We start from the raw sequence: 20,709 nt of genomic DNA, 5'->3' as shown, positions 1-20,709 counted from the left end.
ATTACTAATGTTATAAACTAAACAACTCGGACTATACGTACAAATCATATAAAAAAATTTAGACTAATTTAAAAAAATCATAATACCTTAAATAAGGTGAACAAAGATAACCTAAGAGGTCAAAATTATTATATCTCTTCAAAAAAAACAAATTGATGTTAAGATATTGTGGCATGTATTATCAATTATTGTATTTAACCATTTAATCAGGTGTGGGGTAAGGTGTATTAGTTGACTTGTTAATTACTTTGCAGTCTTGAGGTATGTATTCACCTTTCCCTTTATTCGATGGAAGAACACAGTTTCAGCCAATAGAGAAGTTTATGATAACCATCTTATCTTAGCAAAGTATAGCATATTAGGATAGTAATTTGTGCGTAATTTCAATGGAATAAATGTATACACACCAATAACTTATGTCTTATGATTTAACTTTGAATTTATTCCTTTCAAAGAAGAAAATTGTTTATATAATGATGATAGTAGAATCTAGTGTTTTAATTAATTTTGAGAAGTAATATGTCAATTATCAGTAGGTCTTGTCTCCTATACAATAAGTGTGTTACTAAGATTAGGAATTGCACCGAAAAATGATTAATAAGAGTTAGCAACATTAAAAGTTCAAGGAGGTTTCGTCTCAAAAACATGTAGGTAGGAGAAGTAGTCTCTTAACCTTATAAAGTGTTTTAACTTTTCAACTTTTATTAGTGTAGGACATTTACATATATTGTACGAGAAGGATATGCTTCATCAACAAAGTTTAATTTTTGCTATGTTGATTAATCTCTTAGAGTTTAATACTACATTTTCGATATTTAAAGTAATATGAGTTGTCCTGCATGTTTTGTTTATATTTATTGTGTCGAAATTATAATAAGAGAAAAAGATAAAATTTTAAAACTAAAAAAAAAAAATTAAATAAAATAAAGAAGCAAAAGTAATGAACGTTTATTTACTTGATAAAATGAGATACATCCATTCCCTTAAATAAGCTAACAACAAAAACTACCAAAGTTAAATACTATTTTATTTCTTATTATGTGCAACAAAGAGGTATTATTTGTGAAATATAAAACATTCATTTATACATTGCAATAATGAGAAACGGAGGTAGTATGAAGTAGAGCTGTGAAAAGCTGAACCGACCTGAAATACTGACCCTAACCCGACCTATTAATCGACCCGTCTGAACCCGAAAAAAATGATGACCCGAACCCGATCTAACCCGACCTGAAACCAACCCTAGACCCGAGTTGACCCGAGTATTTGAGACCCAAACCCGAACATTAACCGACCTAGAGACGACCCGACTCAAATGTAACGCGTAAATTATTGACTTGAACCGAACCCGACCTGAACCGAAATTGACCCAAACCAATTTTAACCCGTCAAAACCCGAATTCAACCCGACCTGTTCCTAACCCGACCCGAATTCAACCCGACCTATTCCTAACCCGGCCTGAATTTAACCCGACCTGCTACAAACCCGACTCAAATTTCAACGCGACCTGTTACAAACCCAACCCAAATCAACCCAACTTGTTATTGACTCTACCCAAATTCAACCCGATTTGTTATCGAATCAATATGTATAGGTCGTTATCTCATGTTGGTATTGGAACGGAAATTGAATCCTAACTCTATTCCTTCAATATTTCACTTTGAATTTTAAGAGGTTAGTTTCACAACATGTTTTTAGGGACGAATTTCTGGGACGTAACATGTTTTCCTCAAATTATTGACTTGAACCGAACTCGACTCGACCCCGAGAATGACCCGACTTGATCATAACCCGCAAATTATTGACTTGAACCGAACCTGACTTGAACCCGAGAATGACCCGACTTGATTATAACCCATAAATAATTGACTTGAACCGAACTCGACTCGAACCCGAGAACGACCCTAACTCGTTTAAACCCGTAAAGACCCGAATTTAACTCGACCTGAATATAACCCGGCCTTTTACTAACCCGACCTAAACCCGACCCAAACCCGATAAGATGTATGACTCGACATGACCCGACTCAAGCATGACCCAACCCGAACCCGACCTGCATATGTTATGACATTAACCCGTATTGACCCGACCCGAGATGACCCAACTCACACTAACCCGACTCAAATCCGACTCGTCTACCCGAATTGACAACTCTAGTATGAAGCCACTACTAACCCACTATGGCTGCTAACTAGCCCACTAACAATTCAACTATTTATCCTATCTCCACTAAGTCTTTAATGGAAAGACTAAAAACAGTATTCCTAAAATTACTCTTAACTTAGTTTGAATCAATCAATCAACACACCCTCATGGCCTCAAGATTCAAACTCACCACAATTGCTAAACCTTCTTTGTCTTTAATGATCTATACTGCCATGGACTTTGACTTGAACTCAACACACCCTTTTCAATCAATCTCAACCCAAACACATTAACCAACCATTACTATCCTAGTCAAAAAAAAAAAAAAAAAAAACTCCAAAGCTAAATATTAGGAAACCACTACTAAACCCACTAACTAGCCCACTAACAATTCAAATACTTCTCCTATGACCAATTGACCACTAAGTTTTTAACAGAAAGACCAAAAATAGTATTTCTAAAATTACTTTAACTTAGTTTGAATCAATTAACCAACATATGGGACGTATAGCGTGCATGTAGTTTCAATTTCTACATATTCGATGTAAAGTACTAAACTCGTTTAGACTCCACTAAAGAAATTTGTTCAAACATTGATTCCTTCTTATTTAATCTTTTTAATTAACAAATACTTGTATTTATTGACATATAGCAAGATCATATTAGCTAGTATTATTAATGTATCACACCTTCTAGCCTAACGGAGCAGAATTCTCATAATAATGTCCACTTTATAGATGTCAACTACGAAGTAGCTTATTTGGTTAAAACATTTTCATTTACATCATATAAATATTTTCCTAGAGATCAATTTTCATTTACATCATATATCTATTACGAAGTAATTTAATTTTCTTCTTATCGAAGGAGTAATGCAATGCCTTTAACACTTAGCTTATTAGCGGATAGCTGGATCTATGCTTAGATTTTCTTCCATACAAAGTAAAGTTAGTGAAGAACGGAATGAGCAATTGTATTACGCAAAACATATAGACCCTATTTTTTGTTCAAACAACTAAACAAATATTGTCTCTTTCTTAGCTTCTTTCCTAGCAAGGCCTCGTCCTTTCTTCTTGTTAGTAATATGAGAAGATTATGCAAGTTAAGCGACAAATAAAGAGCTTAACCACCACTGCACATTATTTAATTAAGTAATGTGATGACCAGCAGCAAATAGTTTGATTATTATATACAAGTATTATGCGTATGAAGTGTAAATTTCTGGAAGGAATGAGTGGAAGGACCAACACTTGTACTATAGGATAGACAGGAAAAAGATACACCACACTTTGAATTTCGAATTAATTACATTTATAATCCAAACCACAATAAATTTATTAATAAAAATCTAATTTTAGCAGTAAGACTTTTTCGACGATTTTCATTATATAATTCGTTCTAAATTTACCACCGTAAATCCAAAATGATTTTAGGTTTGTAAAATATCCAAACTGGTGTGTAACAGTGTAAGACAATATCTCACTAACTCAATAAGAGTAATTCGTACACGATACACTCAAATATATTATAGGCATAATATTGAACTTTACCCAAAAAAAAAAAAAAAAAATCTATATTCTAAACCTTAAATATCTTACTTAGTTTGTATAACATTATTAATCAAAACCTTGGTTTCATATTCTAATTATGAATAGTTTACAAATAAAAATTTGGTAGCTAAGAAGTAAGGCTTTTTTGACGGTTACCATTATTTTACACATCTAGTATACGGTAAATTCAAGATTGTTTTCTATTTATATACAAAAGAGAAAACTACTTCAGATGTGTAAAAAAAAAAAATCATATATCACGTGCATGGTACATCCAGATGTAGAATAGTAGACGGAAGTGAAATAACAATAAAACCAATATATATTTACTAAAAAAGGAGAATAAAAAAAGGGAGGTGTTTAACCCTTGAAAGTGTATATGTGGGAAGGAGGAGGGGGGTTCAACCACCACCTACCAGAGTCTCTTGCCCAACGAACAAATTTAAATGAAACAATGAATTTTATTCATTTATCTTCTTTCCTTCCCCCACCCCATCTTACTACGTGTCCCTTACGACCCCTTTTCTTCTCTTTTTTTCTCCTCTTCTTCTTCTTCTTCTTTCTCTCCTTCTCACACGCTCTCATTTAACCCCCAATACTTTGTGGCTGTCTTATTTTATTTTTTTTCTTTCAAAAATTATTTATATATATATTTATATTTTCCCACTGTCAAATGTATATTTTGTACCGTCTTTTTTGAGGGGCCAATTAATCTGGGTTGGCTTATTATTATCTTGCTCTAAATTCTACATTATTTCAACATCATTACTCTATTAAAGCCTACATTATATATATACACATTATTATACTTACTCCAGCTAAATTAGCTCAACCACATCATATATCCTTACACATTTTTGTGTGTGAGTTTGTGTATGTGTATGTGTATGTGTGTTTTATTTTTTCCATCATCAAAGGTTGAGCCAAGCGAGCAAGCCGCCCCTGTGTTGTGTTGTGTTGTGTCGTGTCGTGATTGTTTTAACAATGAGTGTAAAGAATAATATGGGCAAAGCTAGATCGGCTATACTAGTTACAGGAAGAGCCCTTAATGAAGGAATAAGTTTCTTAGTGTTTATATTGCTAGACCTTCTAGATTTCATCTTATGTTTGGTGTACAAGATTGCAGATTTCGTTGTCGAGGCGGAGTGGAAGCCGTGCTACTGCTGCTCCTCCTCCGCCAAAAAAGCGATGGCCGTTACGAGTACGGGCAAGACGATCTTGGTGTCCGAAAAAGGCGAGTCCACCAAGATCGTCCGCCTTACATCCACCAAACTTCAACTCGAAGACGTTTCCGACACTCTTTACACTCGTCCTTCTCTAGTGTCAGAGATCTCCAAGACTACCGTCAACGAACTCAGACGCCTTAACAAGGTTGACACTACGAACATCATCACCAAACACCACCACCACCAACACCAACACCACACTTCCTCGCTCATCTGCGAGAAGATGACCACGAAAACTACCGCGAATAATACTAAAAAAAATGGATCCACCACATTTACTGTCAACTCAACCATTGTTGAAATGCTTCAAGGTAAAATCGGAGGTATGCAATCTTTTCCGATTCCACGGTGGTCGGATTGCGATTGCTCGACTTGTTGCTCTTGGACTACCTCCTCTAAGGATGCTCTCTTTGTACATTCTGATGGTGCTAAACCTGGTACGTCACTCTCATTTTATTATATTATATTATATTATATGCTACATTATCTAATTAAACTATGTAATTAATTATGTGATTAAACATTTTTAACATATGGTAATAATAACAAACAACTATTATATTGTAGGAGATAAGACATCAACAGAGGATGTGTTATTTATTCATGGGTTTATATCGTCATCCAAATTTTGGACGGAAACTGTTTTCCCAAATTTTACGGCAGCAACAAAATCTAAGTACCGGTTATTTGCGGTGGATTTGCTAGGGTTTGGTAGGAGTCCAAAGCCTACTGATTCATTGTACACTTTAAGAGAACATGTGGAAATGATTGAACGTTCTGTATTGGAAACTAATCGAGTTAAATCCTTCCACATTGTTGCCCATTCTCTTGGCTGCATTTTGGCTCTCGCCCTCGCCGTTCGCCACCCCTCCAAGATCAAATCGCTTACCTTGATCGCTCCTGTAAGTTGTTCTCAGTACTCCCTCTGTTTCATAATGATTTTACATTTACTATCAGCTTTGACTCTATGTAAATTTTATATGGATTATATTTTAAACATTTTTATTATGCGAGATATTATTAATTTTTTATAATTAGTGCATTTCAAAGAAATAAGATGATTAAAATAGGGTCTTAATTAATAGGTGTATTATATACGTAGTATTAAGGACTGTAGAGTGTGTTTATTAAAATACCAATAATGACAGTTGGGTGATCCCAATGATCTCCCCGTTACTTTTAATTTGACAGGTATGACTTCACAAAACATTATTATAATATTTGGATTTTATTTGTATAATAATACTCCTAGTAGTACTTTTTAATTAAAAAAATTGGTTACTTGAGGATACCTACATTCATTGGTAGGTTAGATCTTAAGATTATTGTGTCTGAATTAGTCACATCGAAATTTCAATTATACTATTAATGTGACAATTAATTGTGAAAACAATAAAACAAAAATACGAGTATTATTACTAATACAGATTTCGAAATTTTTGGTTACAGCCGTATTTCCCAGTGCCAAAAGGGGAGCAAGCGACACAATACGTGCTAAGACGAGTAGCACCACGACGCGTATGGCCACCGATAGCAATGGGGGCATCCATAGCATGTTGGTATGAGCATATTTCTCGGACAGTTTGCTTGCTCATCTGCAAAAACCACCGAGTGTGGGAATTTCTCACCAAACTTGTCACCAGAAATAGGTAACCCAAAACACAACTTCACGCATATATTTTAATTATTTCCAATATTGACTGCCTTTTTTTTTTTTTATATTTCTTAGTCTTTACAATGGAACGTGTGTGTTTAAAATAGCCTAAAATTTGGAAACAATATAACATTCCCATAAAGCCCTTCACCCTCTTTTCACCACTTAAAGGGTGATTGTGATTGGGTAGTAAAGTTGTCCCAACAAAGTAATTACTTTGGTACCTCAAGATCACAGGATAGGCCATCCTTATTTTATTTTATTTTATTTTAATTATTTTCAATTTTTTTTCTTTTTAATTATTTTTTTAAAAAAAAAAAATCAATAATTTTGGGGTAGTACATCACCTGGGTGCATTTAACATTTTTGCATTGCATTTAGGTGTATTTAATAGGACTATTTTGTTTTAAATCAAAAGTCAAAGCTACTTCATTTCATTACGCGTATCACATGGCTTGTGAATCTTATATCTTCAGAAATAAAAAGTACCTCTATTTTTAAATAACAGGCTGCATTTAATTTGGTTATCATAAATTTGTTTAACAATAACCTGTAATTTGTCTTATATAATACTAGTATACTACACTAAATTTGACAATTCTAAATTCATCTTACAAAATGTTCTCATATAAGGTGTCCACATTTTTTCCAAAAAATAAATAATAATAAAAAAGGCCTGCTACACTTGCATAATAATATAAATTGCTATATAATATCCTTGTTTATACAGAGTATAAAACTGTAAATGACGGACATTAAAAATATTAATGGTAGTTTGAGCATAAAAACGTCTATACCCTAAAAATTTTGTGCCACAATTAACTGGGAAAGTAATCTCAAAGCACATGTGATTACTAGCCCAGTTGCCCCAAAGACGTTCCTACTCAATAGTTGATTGTCAATCTTATTTTCTTTCTCTTTCATGATATATGCTTTATGATAGCTTGATAATTGACTACTCCAATTTTTGGTTCAACAATCACCCACCCTTTACTAATAAGTATTCTAAAGTTTAGCTCATTTTGGCATATTTCACAACATTTTTATACAATTGATAAGGAAATTCTTTATAAGCCTTTGTTTTTGGTTTCATACACACAACATTGTCTAAAATAGAACGGACAAATTAAATTATAATGATGGATGTAGATATATAATAAATTAAACGAGAGGGAAAAGTATGTATGAATAACAATTGTTCGAATTTTATTTGTAGATTTGATTGGAAAAAAAAATATTATGTGATTATGATTTCTAACAAACATTACGGTCAATTTAAGAGCCTCTATAATTGAAAATGATGCCTAACTTAACTAAAAGTACACACAGAAATAAAAAAACATCGGGGGCACACTAATATTGGTCCGTTGTTTTTGTTCTGCTTTTAGTTTAATTAAACAAAGATAAAGACTTACTATATGATGTTACTCTAGCTTGTCTAATCCTAATTAATGCGAGTACATAATTACATATTGGTGTGGGAAACATAAACTGTAAAATCAATAAACTCTAAAATCAATTTAATGTCTTATATGTGACGATCTCATTCTTAACAGCAAAATCTTTTTTTTTTATAAGTAAGTATCTGAATGAGTTGTTTTTTCTTTTATTGTTGGAAAAGCTATATATTGTGACAAAGACTCACCGAATATCTATTGATTTACTAATAAAGTTAAGTATATATGTATGAATGCAGGGTACGAACGTATCTAATGGAAGGTTTTTTCCTCCACACTCATAATGCTGCTTGGCACACCTTGCACAATATAATCTGTGGATCAGCCAGCAAGCTTGATAAATACCTTGACGTGGTTAGGGACCGGCTTAAATGTAACGTGAACGTATTTCACGGTAGAGACGACGAGCTTCTTCCAGTCGAGTGCAGCTACAATGTCCAAACTAAAATTCCTAGAGCTCAAGTTAAGGTGTTCGATAATAAGGATCACATCACTATTGTTGTAGGACGTCAAAAGGCTTTTGCACGGGAGCTAGAAGAAATATGGTCTAATTCATCATCTTCAAGTGCTTAATTAAGCAAAGATTAAGGACTACTCTTGAAGTTTGAACAGCACATACATATATATAAGTTCCTACAAGTTTTTTCTCAACTCCTTTTCTAGTAGGAGGGGAAAGGGAGAAATCATCATCATTTAACTATTCCACATTTTATAAGAATTGCCCTTCATTTTTAGGGTTTTCTTCTTCTTTTTTTTTTTTTTTTTTTTTTTTATTTTCCTCCCAAAAATTAGAAAAACAAAAAAAAGAGTGCCAACTCCTATTAAGGTAGGAGGTGTCAAATTAAATTATTGCCCATTCACAATTTGGGTGTGCATTGTTAATTAATTGCCTAGTTTTAAGCCATAATTAAGCTCATTACTCAAAATCGTAGCTTGTTTATTTGATAAGAGAAAATGTGAATCCCTATTATTTTAGTGCAATTTCCTACATATATACATATAAAATTGTAATATTTCCTACCTGTTTCCAATTTTACGTGGTCCAATTTTTTGTTACTTCTAGCAAACTTGGATCTATATATACAAGCCCACTTTTGAAGGAAAGATTGATTTTATATATTAGTTTAAGGTAAAATTTCATCAGAAAAAAACTATTCAGTTATTATTTGAATACTCCATTTACTTGTTAAACTTACACTTGTGTACAACCTTTATATCCTTCCGAGTGTGGTAGGCAATAAATGTAGCAACAGGTTATTTATATTTATTTCACTCAATATAATTTTGTGAAAATGAGTAGTGAGACATTGGCATTTCCTTCTTAGCTAATTCCTCCATTATTACTACTATAATGCCATAATTGAATACAAATTATATGCGACATCTCCTAGTTAGTGAGCTAATTAATCATCGTCTACTACAATGGAACACACACTTAGCTAACTAATAAACTCTTTCTATCAAACAATGTCATGAAAAATATCAATCCATTATTACTCCGTCCTAGAATATCTGGGACTTTGGACATTTTTCACTACTCATATATTAGCTTTGAACATAATTTTTTACTAACATAATAAAAATATATTTTATCATAAAATATGTTGTTAGATTACTTAGGTATTAATATAAGGTTTCATATATAATTTTTAAAATAATTTTAATTAATATTTATTTAATATAAAAATATAATCAAATTAGTGCATTGGCATGTGATCACCGATTTGATGTTTGAAACTTAAAATTTATTTTACTACACCACCTCACATGAGAGTACATGAAGATGCAACACGAGTCTTCTCATAATCACCCTAAATATTCCACTTAAAATAAGAGAAAATGAGATTTAAACACCCGACCTTTTTTTGACATTGAATCTTAATTGATTACACGTCAACAAAAGACTAATTAAAAACCTAAAAGATTAACCAGATGGCTGAAACTCGGGATTGGTTTTATACTCTATCAACTGACTCAACCCATGATAAAAAAAAAAAAAAGGGAGGAGCTAGGAGGAATCCAAGTAGTATCTAAGCATGTGGGGCAATATAAATATAAATATAAACATAGAATAGGCTAAATGGTGTAAGCAATAAATGAGAAATGAAGGTGATGTAAAATACACTGCCAAGGGTGGTTACTGGGTGGTGGGTAGTATCAATAATCTATCTAATGGAGGGTAATAAATGTACTCAACTCACTACCACTACCACTACCCTCCCTCACCCTCTCTTCTTAGCTGTTTTTCAGGACTAACTCCTCACTTTGTCTCTTGTCCATTTTACCTTCTTTTTTAAACTCTTTCTATTCAATTCTATTCAATGCTCAGCCCCCTTCTTTCTAATTATGTACCATTTCTATTGTTGTGCTTTTATTCTTCTATTATTTGTCCCACTATTTTTTACTACTATTTCTTATATACCCTCTGTTGCAAAATTTCTTTTGGAATGGAATACTTATAATGTTAACCAATCTTATTATAATTGATTGGTTTATATGTCATATCTTTATGAGATTTTGTCAATGCTTAATTCATGCATCATTAATTTCTATCAACGTACTATATTTAAATAGACAGATTATCCGATGCATCCGAGAACATCCATTATGATTTTTCTGCTGACATGTGGACTACACACACGTTAGTGTATGATGTATATATATATGCGCTCACAAGAAATTATAATACTTCGAGTAAAGTTAATTTTGATACCTTTAATTTGACTACAAAATTAAAAGTGAATTATGTCTTACTCTTTAAAGACCAATATAGTAATATAATACTTAAAATCAAATAGTAATAGAACAAGAGAAAACTTATTTAAAATTAAACATACGAATTAAAATGAAATTGATTATGATCAAGGACGACATACATAGATCATAGGGTACGGTCCATGTCTATAAATAACAAATCTAGCTATAAACAACATAGTACAACATATATTTATGTCATAACATGTGCATAAAAGATGATATATCACGGGAAGTTTCTTTATTTGATGGTGAAATAAAAAATAACCGAATGTATGTACAAAACAACTAGAAAAACAAATTGCAATTTCTTACCAAATTAGCCGGTGAGAAACATTTGCTCAAGTTTTGGTGTGTCCTTAAACTGCTTGGTTAGCCCATAGTAGTTACATGTGTATTGTATAAAAAATTATAAATGCATGCAAATTTATAATAATATTTTACTAAGTCTAAGTTTTGGGCATGTAACAAAAGTCTGGCCTATGATAATGACCAAATTGTTGTTCAAAGGGTAATCTCACGCCATTTTGAATAATTTTAATCCTCATTGCTCCTTATAGTATGACGTTTTCATGCCTCTTATGGCATGATGATGCTTTTTAAAAAGCTTTTCCAAATATGTTATATGGTTTCCTGTAAATTTAATCTTGTTTGATGTCGATTTTTTAGGTGTGTGATGTTTTGATAAAGTGTTACTTTAAGTTGAATATATAGAAACGAGTACATAATATATACATATATAGAAAAAAAAGGCTACAAATTTATTTGAGCAAAAGAAGTGGAGTACTATGCATGCATAAGGTTCATCATGAGATACATGCGTACGAAATGCGGCTTTTTTTTCTAGAAAAAATTTGAAGCAATTGGTATCAAAGATTCATTGTTATTTTTCTTATAAGTCTTATAGTTAAATTAATTGATAAAAAGATTAATTTCAAATATATGCTAAGTCATCCTTCCTATTCTTCTTTGGTGTCGGACAATTATTTTCACTTGACGTGAATTGTGTTAAACTATTCAAATCATTAATTTACTCTGACCCCTCCGCTCCCCTTTATTTGCTCAATTGAAAGAGGGTTACATTTTTTATTTTGGTTGAAAGGAATTGATGAGAGAATAAGTGGTGGATTGACGTAATGGTTGTAAGAGTAAATGTATTGTCATTAGTTCACTATAACTAAAAGTAGTAAGAAATTCAATGTGACAAACTAAAAAGAAAAATAATAAGGCAAATATTAAGAGATAAAGAGTCAAAGAGAGTATATTAGTAATATTTTAGCTCAAATTAGGGCACCTAAAGCGCCAAATAGATAAGAGAGGAAAACTAAGTAAAGGAAAGGGTAAAGGTGTCAATATGATGAAGTATAATTTGAGTAATTTTTTTTTTGTGCTACATAGCAATTCACTAAAGATATATACGGAGTTTATTTTGTAAAAAGACCAAATAATTTGATAAAAAGGTACTTCATCATTCGTTAACCTTTATGAGTTACTAATTGACTACTACTCGTATTTATTATTTTAATAATGATAAAAATTAACACATATTAATAATTTTGCTGAAAATGCCGGGCACATATTTAATCTTAATTTCTCTATGACAAATACATTTGGAAAAACAAAAAAGAGGTCTATCAACCAACTAGATGTTCAAATTAAAATTGTTATGCTAATAAAATTGATAGTAATATTTTGGGATTTGTTTGTTTTAAGAAGATTGAAAATGGAGTTGGTTATGGACTATGTCGCCAAACATTGACTAGAATGACGCCAAAAGAAAAAAAAGGCAAGAGATGGAAAAGGATAGGAAAGATGTAATTGGGCCATAATAGTATGGATTCGATTCATACTGGGCTGTTGGCTAACTTGTGGAATTAAGAATCAGGACTACCCAACTCATACGCTAACACAATACTGAAAGCAACTCCTAACGATTGGTCCTTTTTTTTTTTTTTTTTTTTTTTTTTTTTTTTTTTTTTTTTTTTTTTTTTGTAGTACTTGTTTTTGTCTGGTCAATCCACTACACTACACTTTCAACTTCCGTTTACTAAAAATTTCTGCCAAGGAAGAACACATTACTTGGTTTCACTATGATTAAAATTTATGGTTCATCGGTTAAGTTTATAGGAAATTACGGTTTTGCATTTATTATGTTCTTTGAAATTAGCATTGCATTCAAACATCATGTATGTATGTTTGTGTGCATTTTTAAAGAAATTATTATAGTATATATATTTTTTTTATTATGAAGAAGTCGAAATATATGTAAACTTAAACTCATTATTGTGGAAAAAATTATCTTCATATATAGACAATTATGTTACTTGTATTTCTTTTTTTACAAGAGCAAAACACAAATAATAAGCAAACTATATTGTTAACAAATTAAATAAGCAAATTGTCCCTTTGTTATTGGTAGTTTATCTCATTTTACATAGCATTGAATAGATACATTAAGGGCCTGTTCCGATTGACTGAACTCAGCTGAACTGAACTGAACTGAACTTATTAATTAGTGATTTTTAACTACGAATTAGTGATCTTTGATTATTTATTACTATACATATGTGTATATACAAATGTACATATTATTATTAATATTATTATTATTATTAATTATTGATGATTATTATTATTATTATTTATTGATTATTATTATTATTATTGTTGTTGTTGTTGTTGTTGTTGTTGTTATAAGAGCTTAAAAGAATGAAATTTGGCTTTATATCATTAGCAATATCATTAGACATAAATTAAGAGCTGAACTGAACTGAACTGAACTGATTTTCAACGGAAGAGAACAGGCCCTAAGTAAGACTTTATGTACGACTTCTATCTCTCTAAATAAAAGTCTAATTACATCCACAAATCTCGTCCAATTGTTCTTTTAGGGCTAATTTTCCTTTAAAAAAAAGTCATTTTGCCCTTATATATTTCTTTATTCACTTTTAATTAATCACACTCCGCTATTTTATTTTATATTCAATTCGTTCCTATAATTCAACCCAACTATCCAAACCTCAATATCTTATCAATTTACACCCGAAACACTTGAGCAAAAGGCAGTGAGATTTTTATTATTGAAAAAGGGGGAATAATTTTTTTTATTAACTTATTAGTGATTTTTATTGTTAGAAGTAATTTTAGAGGTTTTTTTTTTTTACCAAATAAAATTGATTTTAATAGAAAATTTTCTAATATTCTCTAGTAATATATACTCCCTCCGTACCAGAATAATTGACACGTTGGACTTTTTTTCACTGTTCGTATATTCACTTTGACTATTAGGTTTTTATTAATCAAATTAAAATATACTCTGTCATAAAATATATTTTAAAATAGGTATTAACATAAAGTTTCATAAAATTTTTTAAAACAATTTTTACTAATATTTGATTATTTATAAATAAGATCAAACTTAGCTAGTATATCAACATGTATGTAAAGTTTGACTGTATCAATTATTATGGCCTTATGGGACAGAGAAATTAGTCAAGACTCCGTACTATAGATTTGTTCATTTATAACGATTAATAATAAGGCTGCTAGGATTTAGGAAACTTGATTAAAATTATTGATCGTCATTTTCTTTATGGATTATGATTTTTGAGGAATATTATTTGTATGATAAATAATGTTTTAGTGGTCCACTAATATATAATAATGCTTCTATTCAAAAAAAATATATATATATAATAATGCTTCATATATCAGTATATCACCTACATATTATGTCCCTGGATAAATCGGTCCCCTACCATCCTATTTTATACACATTGGCCTTTAATAACTTTGAAAAATGGTATGAAAATGTGCATTGCGGTTACGTTTAGTCAGAAAATATCCATGTTTAGTTAACATGCATGGCCCCTTTAAGGGTATGTTTGATCTACGATTTTCTCTTAAATACCTTTATAAGAACTTATTTATTCTTAGCTGATAAACTTATCAGAGTTTATTAAATCTGAAATAAGTGAAAATAAAACAAATAGAACAGACTTTTAATCAAGTAAATTAAAAAAAAAAAAAAGTTGAGATGCAAAACACACTAAATCATACTCCATATTATTCAATAATATGTGGGTTAGTGATGTATTATGGATTATTTTACGATATTAGTCACTAATTCTTACTATCACATTATTTGTTCATTATTGGTCACACAGTAATTAAGCAAAAAAGGGAATGCTATCAAGCCTTAGGAAAATGTAGGAGTGATGAAACCTTTGCAGCGTATAAGGAGGCTAAGAGTAAGGCAAAGGCAGCTGTTCGCCAAGCAAAAGAAAAGGCATATCATGAGGTTTATGAAAAGCTTGATTCCAAGGAGGGAGAAACGATCATTTATAAGATGGCAAAGAGAAGACAAGAGGCAAGGAAGGATATTGGCATGGTGAAGTGTGTCAAAGATAAGAACCAAATGGTCCTAGTGCAAGAGGAGGGCATCAAGGACAGGTGGAAGGGGTACTTCGATGAATTATTTAATGGAAGTAATGGAGTTGTGATAGGAGATACCTCTATGAGTGATGAAGAAATCAACATGGAGTATGTGCGAAGGATTAGGAGAGTAGAGGTGGAGATTGCACTGAGGAAGATGAAACCTAAGAAGGCGGTTGGCCCTGATGGGGTACCGATAGAGGTGTGGAGGTGTTTGGGTAAGATTGGTATTGATTGGTTAACAAACCTTTTCAACAAGATATGGACGGCTACAAGGATCCCACAAGATTGGAGGAAGAGCACCTTGGTCCCGGTTTATAAAAACAAAGGAGACGCTCAAGATTGTTCTAACTATCGAGGAATTAAGCTTATGAGCCATACTATGAAGTTGTGGGAAAGGGTGATTGAACAAAGGTTGAGGGCATGCACAAGCATTTCAGATAACCAATTTGGTTTTATGCCTGGGAGATCTACTATGGAGGCAATCCATTTGATAAGACAAATGATGGAGTTTTATAGGGTAAAGAAGAAAGATCTTCATATGGTCTTTATTGATTTAGAGAAGGCATATGACAAGGTGCCAAGAGAGGTACTTTGGTGGGCAATGTTGAAGAAAGGTATCCCACGAAGGTATGTAGACCTAGTTAAGGATATGTATCGGGATGTGTCAACAAATGTCAGGACATGCGGAGGGTTGACAAAAGATTTCCCTATTACAATCGGATTGCATCAAGGGTCTGCATTAAGCCCTTTTCTTTTTGCAACGGTTCTAGATGAATTAACTAGACCAATTCAAGATGAGGTTCCATGGTGTATGCTGTTCGCAGATGATATCGTTTTGGTGGATGAGACTAAGGATGGGGTTAATGTCAAGTTGGAGCAATGGAGGCAAAGGTTGGAATCTAGAGGGTTTAAGCTAAGTCGGAGTAAGACTGAATATTTGGTATGTCGTTTTGGCACTCAGAGGGGGACAAGCAATGAAGTGGTGAGTTTGGATGGAAAGGATTTGACCATGAGTGAATGTTTTAAGTACCTAGGGTCGATCATCCAGAAGAATGGTGACATTGATCAAGACGTGACCCACAGGATTAAGTCAGGGTGGCTTAAATGGAGAGCGGCCACGGGAGTGTTATGCGACCGCAGCATTCCCTTAAAGTTGAAGGGAAAATTCTACAGGACTGCCATAAGACCAGTGTTGCTCTATGGTACAGAATGTTGGGCTTCTAAGAAAGAGCATATTAAAAAGATGGAGGTTACGGAAATGCGCATGTTAAGGTGGATGTGTGGAAACACTTTAAGAGATAGAATCAGAAATGAGGTTATTCGCAAGAAAGTAGGTGTGGCGGGCATTGTAGATAAATTAAGGGAAAATCGTCTGCGTTGGTTTGGACATGTAAGACGGAGACCCGAGGGTGCACCGGTGCGAAGAGTGGAAGAGTGGGACCATGGAGGGATTAAACGAGGAAGAGGGAGACCAAAGATGACTTGGTTGGAAGGAGTGAGGAAGGATATGAAGTGCATGGATTTACGTGAGGATGAAGTTTTGGATCGTAAGGGATGGAGGAGAAAGATTTATGTTGATGACTACACGGAATAATCAAATTTGGTTCATGTTAGCCGACCCCACTTTTGGGATTAAGGCTTTGATTGATTGATTGTCAATAAAACATAACGGAGTTAGTCATTGCGCGCGCTTTGTAGTGAAATTAAAAGGATTTTTTTTTTTTTTGATAATTTAAACACTTCATTCAATTCACTACATTTTTCTCCGATACAACAAACCTAAGCTAGTGGCCGGCCAGGAATCCTGCTCGGAGACGGAGAGCCACTAGCTATAAAATTCTTATAAACATTGTTACAAGAAATCAGCTTAAACTTAGAGCTGAAAAACATAAAATAGGAAAAGAAATAAAAGTTCACATAATATACATATCATACAACTCTGAAGTTAGATTTGTAGCCTTTGAAGTATAGCATTGGTTAAGCCTTGTTTAGTACCAATGAATCCATTGCCTTCAGGCGGCCGCTTAATAACAACATTCTGAAGCACAAACTCATCCATATTAGATATTGTAGCATTGGAAATTACAAGATTCAGATCTCTTAAAACATTCATCAATTTTGCTGTTGGATAGTCCAAACCCGACGATTGAGCTTGGACTATCATTTCCGCCCCAAGCAGTTTCACCTCAACCTTCACTTGCACATTAGTATTCATCATTGCAGCCAACTGAGGAACTGTAACTGTAGGATTTTGATCTTCAGGCTGTTGAAGATGCTGATCATAAAGTAAGAAATCGACTGCAGGATTATTTTGGCGTTCAGGTTGGTGAAGATTATTCTGATCCTGTAAGCGAGCAGCTGTAGGATTTCTGTTCTGCAGCACTTGTAAATTGTCCTCCAATAAACTTACTCGGGACTTAAGCTTGTTTATGTAAACGACGGCATCAGAAAGCAGAGATGCTCTGTCCATCTTTGAGACATTAGGAACTACAGCGCGTAATGTACAGAAACGCTGGTTTAGTCTCTCTCGCCTTTTCCTTTCTGCCTCAACAGGGCTGCTCTGTGGCACTGCAGTCGCAGGTGCTGATCTTCTTTTGCTATTGCGAGAGGTAATGTTCATGTTTCCATCACCTCTAGCACCAAACATGGAATAAGTGAGGTCAATTAAGCTCCTATCCTCCTTGATCACGTCCAAAGATCCGACTTCAATGACACCACCTGGACTAATTGGTAAGAAAACCAGGGTCTGAATGTTGTTCAGTCTGGCTTCCCTAGCCCTTTCGCACCTCGAGTAATTGAGCTTCCCATCCACATCAACAAGCCACAAGTGTGTCCCTGAACTCATGAGTCGCCCAATAACAGAATTGGTGTCTTCTATGTCTAGGAACTTGTGTAAGGAAGCTGTGTAAAATCTTTCTGACATTACCATCTCATCCACTTCTTGAATATGTGAAACCTCCTGCTGCTGCAGATTTCCTGGCTTACTGCTGTGCATCAGATAACCATCCGAACATGCCAACACACGGCGATTGTTGTAGGCAGAGTCATTGCTGATAGATGACAATTGCCAATATATCGCGTACAACCACCCTGGCTTACTCTTTACAATAATTTGAAGGCAGTGTTGGAGTGATGTTGATGAAATCTTGGACTGTAAATTCAGGCTTAGAGATTGAAATGGTGAAATCGCGTCTTCCATTGCCTATATTAGCTTAATGATAAAGAAATTAATGAACAACCTCTAGTAAGCTAGCTAGTAGTAATAAAAACTCGATCTTAGATCACACAAACTCCTGAAGAAATAGGATCATAATGACTTCCTGAATAATGGTAGGGAACGGGTACAGAACAGGGGGCGGCTGCGGATTTAGCAACAGTCAAAATTGATCTAAAAATGGGCATTATGCATGGACTGGACTGTCTTTGTGCATAGGTTCATTGGAACTAGTTTGTTTAAGTCTTCGTCAACATGATTTCAAAAAAAAAAAAAAAAAAAAAAGGTCTTTGTCAACATGACATCTTGTCTTAATTAAGAATATTTAATTTCCTTGTACATTCCTATTCAACAGAATTTTCATTGTTAGGAACGTGCCACTTTCTTTGTTTACGTGATGTTAAAGTTAATTTCGGTTCCATCTTTATCCGACTAATTTAATTGCTACAGCAAGAGCAGTTAGATTATTTGTGCCCACATAAGAAGCTGGGCTAAGCTAAACAACTTTTTGCGATACTTCTAATGAAGTAAATTAAGAGTCTACTAGTGTTAATTAAGGAAATTAAAAAATTCACATAAATTCTTGTAAAGTTTATTAAGTTTAGGAGATACTAGTTTACTATAAGGCTATAAGCCTAAATCAAAAAAAAAAAAAAAAAAAAAAAAAGCCTAAATCAAAATTCAATTTATAACTAAATTTAGTTTAGGAAAATTTGTCCAAAAGGTACTCATATGTTTACTTTAATGAGGACCTTATAGGTTCAACGTGGTGAAAAAAGTCCTTAAATATATCTTTCGTTGTAAAGAAGAACCTTGACATCGAAATATGACTTTTCCAGTGCTGACCATCACCCACGTGGCACATGATGTTTTAAAAAGGCCCATTCGTTCTTTTTTTTCCCCACTTGTTTTCACTTTCTCTATCTTTCTATCCCCAAAATTTCTCTCAAAATTTCTTCTCTATCTTTAAAATCATGGAAAAAAGAAGGAAAAATACTTTTTAAACACCATGTTCATTTCATATGATTGTCAACATCGGAAAAGTGAAGTCATCAACCATTTTCTGATGTCAAGGTCTTTCCTCACGACAAAAGTAACTTACCTTTTTCACAACTTTGAACATTATAAGATCTTTCTTTGTATGTTGTAATATGAACTTGGGTAATCATTACCAACTAATCCTCATGATGGCCTATTTTTCCTAAATTAATTTTATCTGAAATTATCAAAACTTATTTACTTTCTTGAAATAATTGAATAGGTGAACAAAATCTTCAATCCTTTAACAATCAAGCCAATTGACATCTATCCACACTGGAACGAAAGTGTTATACTCTTTAAATCTTTGTTTAAGGGAGCAAAACTCCTTAAAACTTTTGGATTCGAATAATTTGACCCAAAAAAAAAAAAAAAAAAAAAAACTGATGTTAAAATAATTAAAATATACTTGATATTTAGATATTTAAGCAAAAACTCCTACTTTATTAAGAATTATAGTTGGAACAGTCGAAATGTAGATTAGTACGAGTACTGTAAGTCACCAGTAAGGTCTTGACCCTTAAACCAGGTTGTTTCGCTGTTGAGTTGATTCTATGTCAGTCTTACGGTCTTACCCCAAGTAAAGTCTAGGCAATAATCTAATTGAACAAATTTTAAAGTCAATTTCATCGCCTGATATTGTTGAACAATTTCATCACTTTGTAAACCCTACTTATTTTACCACTCTGTACTGTGGAAAAAAAGCCTTGATTGAGTAACATGCTAATGCTCTTTTTGCATGTTATTATTATTGTTATAGCGGAATATTCGAATATAGGATAGCAAGTCACATACAAATAGGGAAAATAATATAAGAAGCTAGAAAAAGAGAATATCGAGGATAAATTATTAATTATATTGTTTTGTGCGTGATTTTATTATGAATTTTCAATTTAATATCATTAGAGTAAATTCAATACTTATATAAGGCCTAGGAGCAACTCCAATGGTAAACTAATTGTTAAACTAGCTTTGTCATGCCACATATGATTTCAAACTAACTCTCTTTGTAGTTATTTTGTGCCCCAATGGTTAGCTACTAGTTTTGTTTTTTTTTTTTTTGTGAATAGTACTAGCTTGCTAATTTAATAAGCTTGACTTTCTCAATTAGCCTTATAAATTTAATTATTTTAATATATTAATCTACAAAATTTTAAAAACTTTTTTCTCAAGCAAATTAGCTTACCCAAATTAATTTGCTTGGTCAAGCTAATTGTATTTTTTTTAGCTTCA

At 32.8% G+C, this 20,709-nt stretch overlaps 2 protein-coding genes across 2 annotated transcripts; one reads left to right on the top strand and one right to left on the bottom strand.

Annotated features, from left to right (window-relative positions):
* Nucleotides 1-3,932: 3,932 nt before the first annotated feature.
* LOC145579514 (putative lysophospholipase BODYGUARD 3) lies at nucleotides 3,933-9,089 on the top strand. The gene is made up of 4 exons (XM_081636758.1): nucleotides 3,933-5,359; nucleotides 5,490-5,824; nucleotides 6,372-6,571; nucleotides 8,273-9,089. The coding sequence occupies exons 1-4, from the start codon at nucleotides 4,681-4,683 to the stop codon at nucleotides 8,604-8,606; spliced, it is 1,548 nt and encodes a 515-aa protein (XP_081492884.1). The 5' UTR covers nucleotides 3,933-4,680; the 3' UTR covers nucleotides 8,607-9,089.
* A 7,893-nt stretch (nucleotides 9,090-16,982) lies between these two features.
* On the bottom strand, nucleotides 16,983-18,587 carry LOC145579504 (transcription factor bHLH14-like). The gene has a single exon (XM_081636748.1). The coding sequence runs from the start codon at nucleotides 18,421-18,423 to the stop codon at nucleotides 17,170-17,172; it is 1,254 nt and encodes a 417-aa protein (XP_081492874.1). The 5' UTR covers nucleotides 18,424-18,587; the 3' UTR covers nucleotides 16,983-17,169.
* Nucleotides 18,588-20,709: the final 2,122 nt, after the last annotated feature.

Source organism: Chenopodium album, chromosome 2, assembly GCF_948465745.1.
Source record: "Chenopodium album chromosome 2, dcCheAlbu1.1, whole genome shotgun sequence".
Taxonomy (NCBI): domain Eukaryota; kingdom Viridiplantae; phylum Streptophyta; class Magnoliopsida; order Caryophyllales; family Amaranthaceae; genus Chenopodium; species Chenopodium album.
Note: the sequence above shows the minus strand (reverse complement) of the source record. Positions and strands in the feature narration are given on the sequence as shown.

Coding starts and splice junctions, on each gene's coding strand:
- LOC145579514 (XM_081636758.1), top strand. CDS start 4,681: ATGAGTGTAAAGAATAATATGGGCAAAGCTAGATCGGCTATACTAGTT. Junction 5,825..6,371: donor CGCTTACCTTGATCGCTCCT/GTAAGTTGTTCT, acceptor TTTTGGTTACAG/CCGTATTTCCCAGTGCCAAA. Junction 6,572..8,272: donor AAACTTGTCACCAGAAATAG/GTAACCCAAAAC, acceptor GTATGAATGCAG/GGTACGAACGTATCTAATGG.
- LOC145579504 (XM_081636748.1), bottom strand. CDS start 18,423: ATGGAAGACGCGATTTCACCATTTCAATCTCTAAGCCTGAATTTACAG.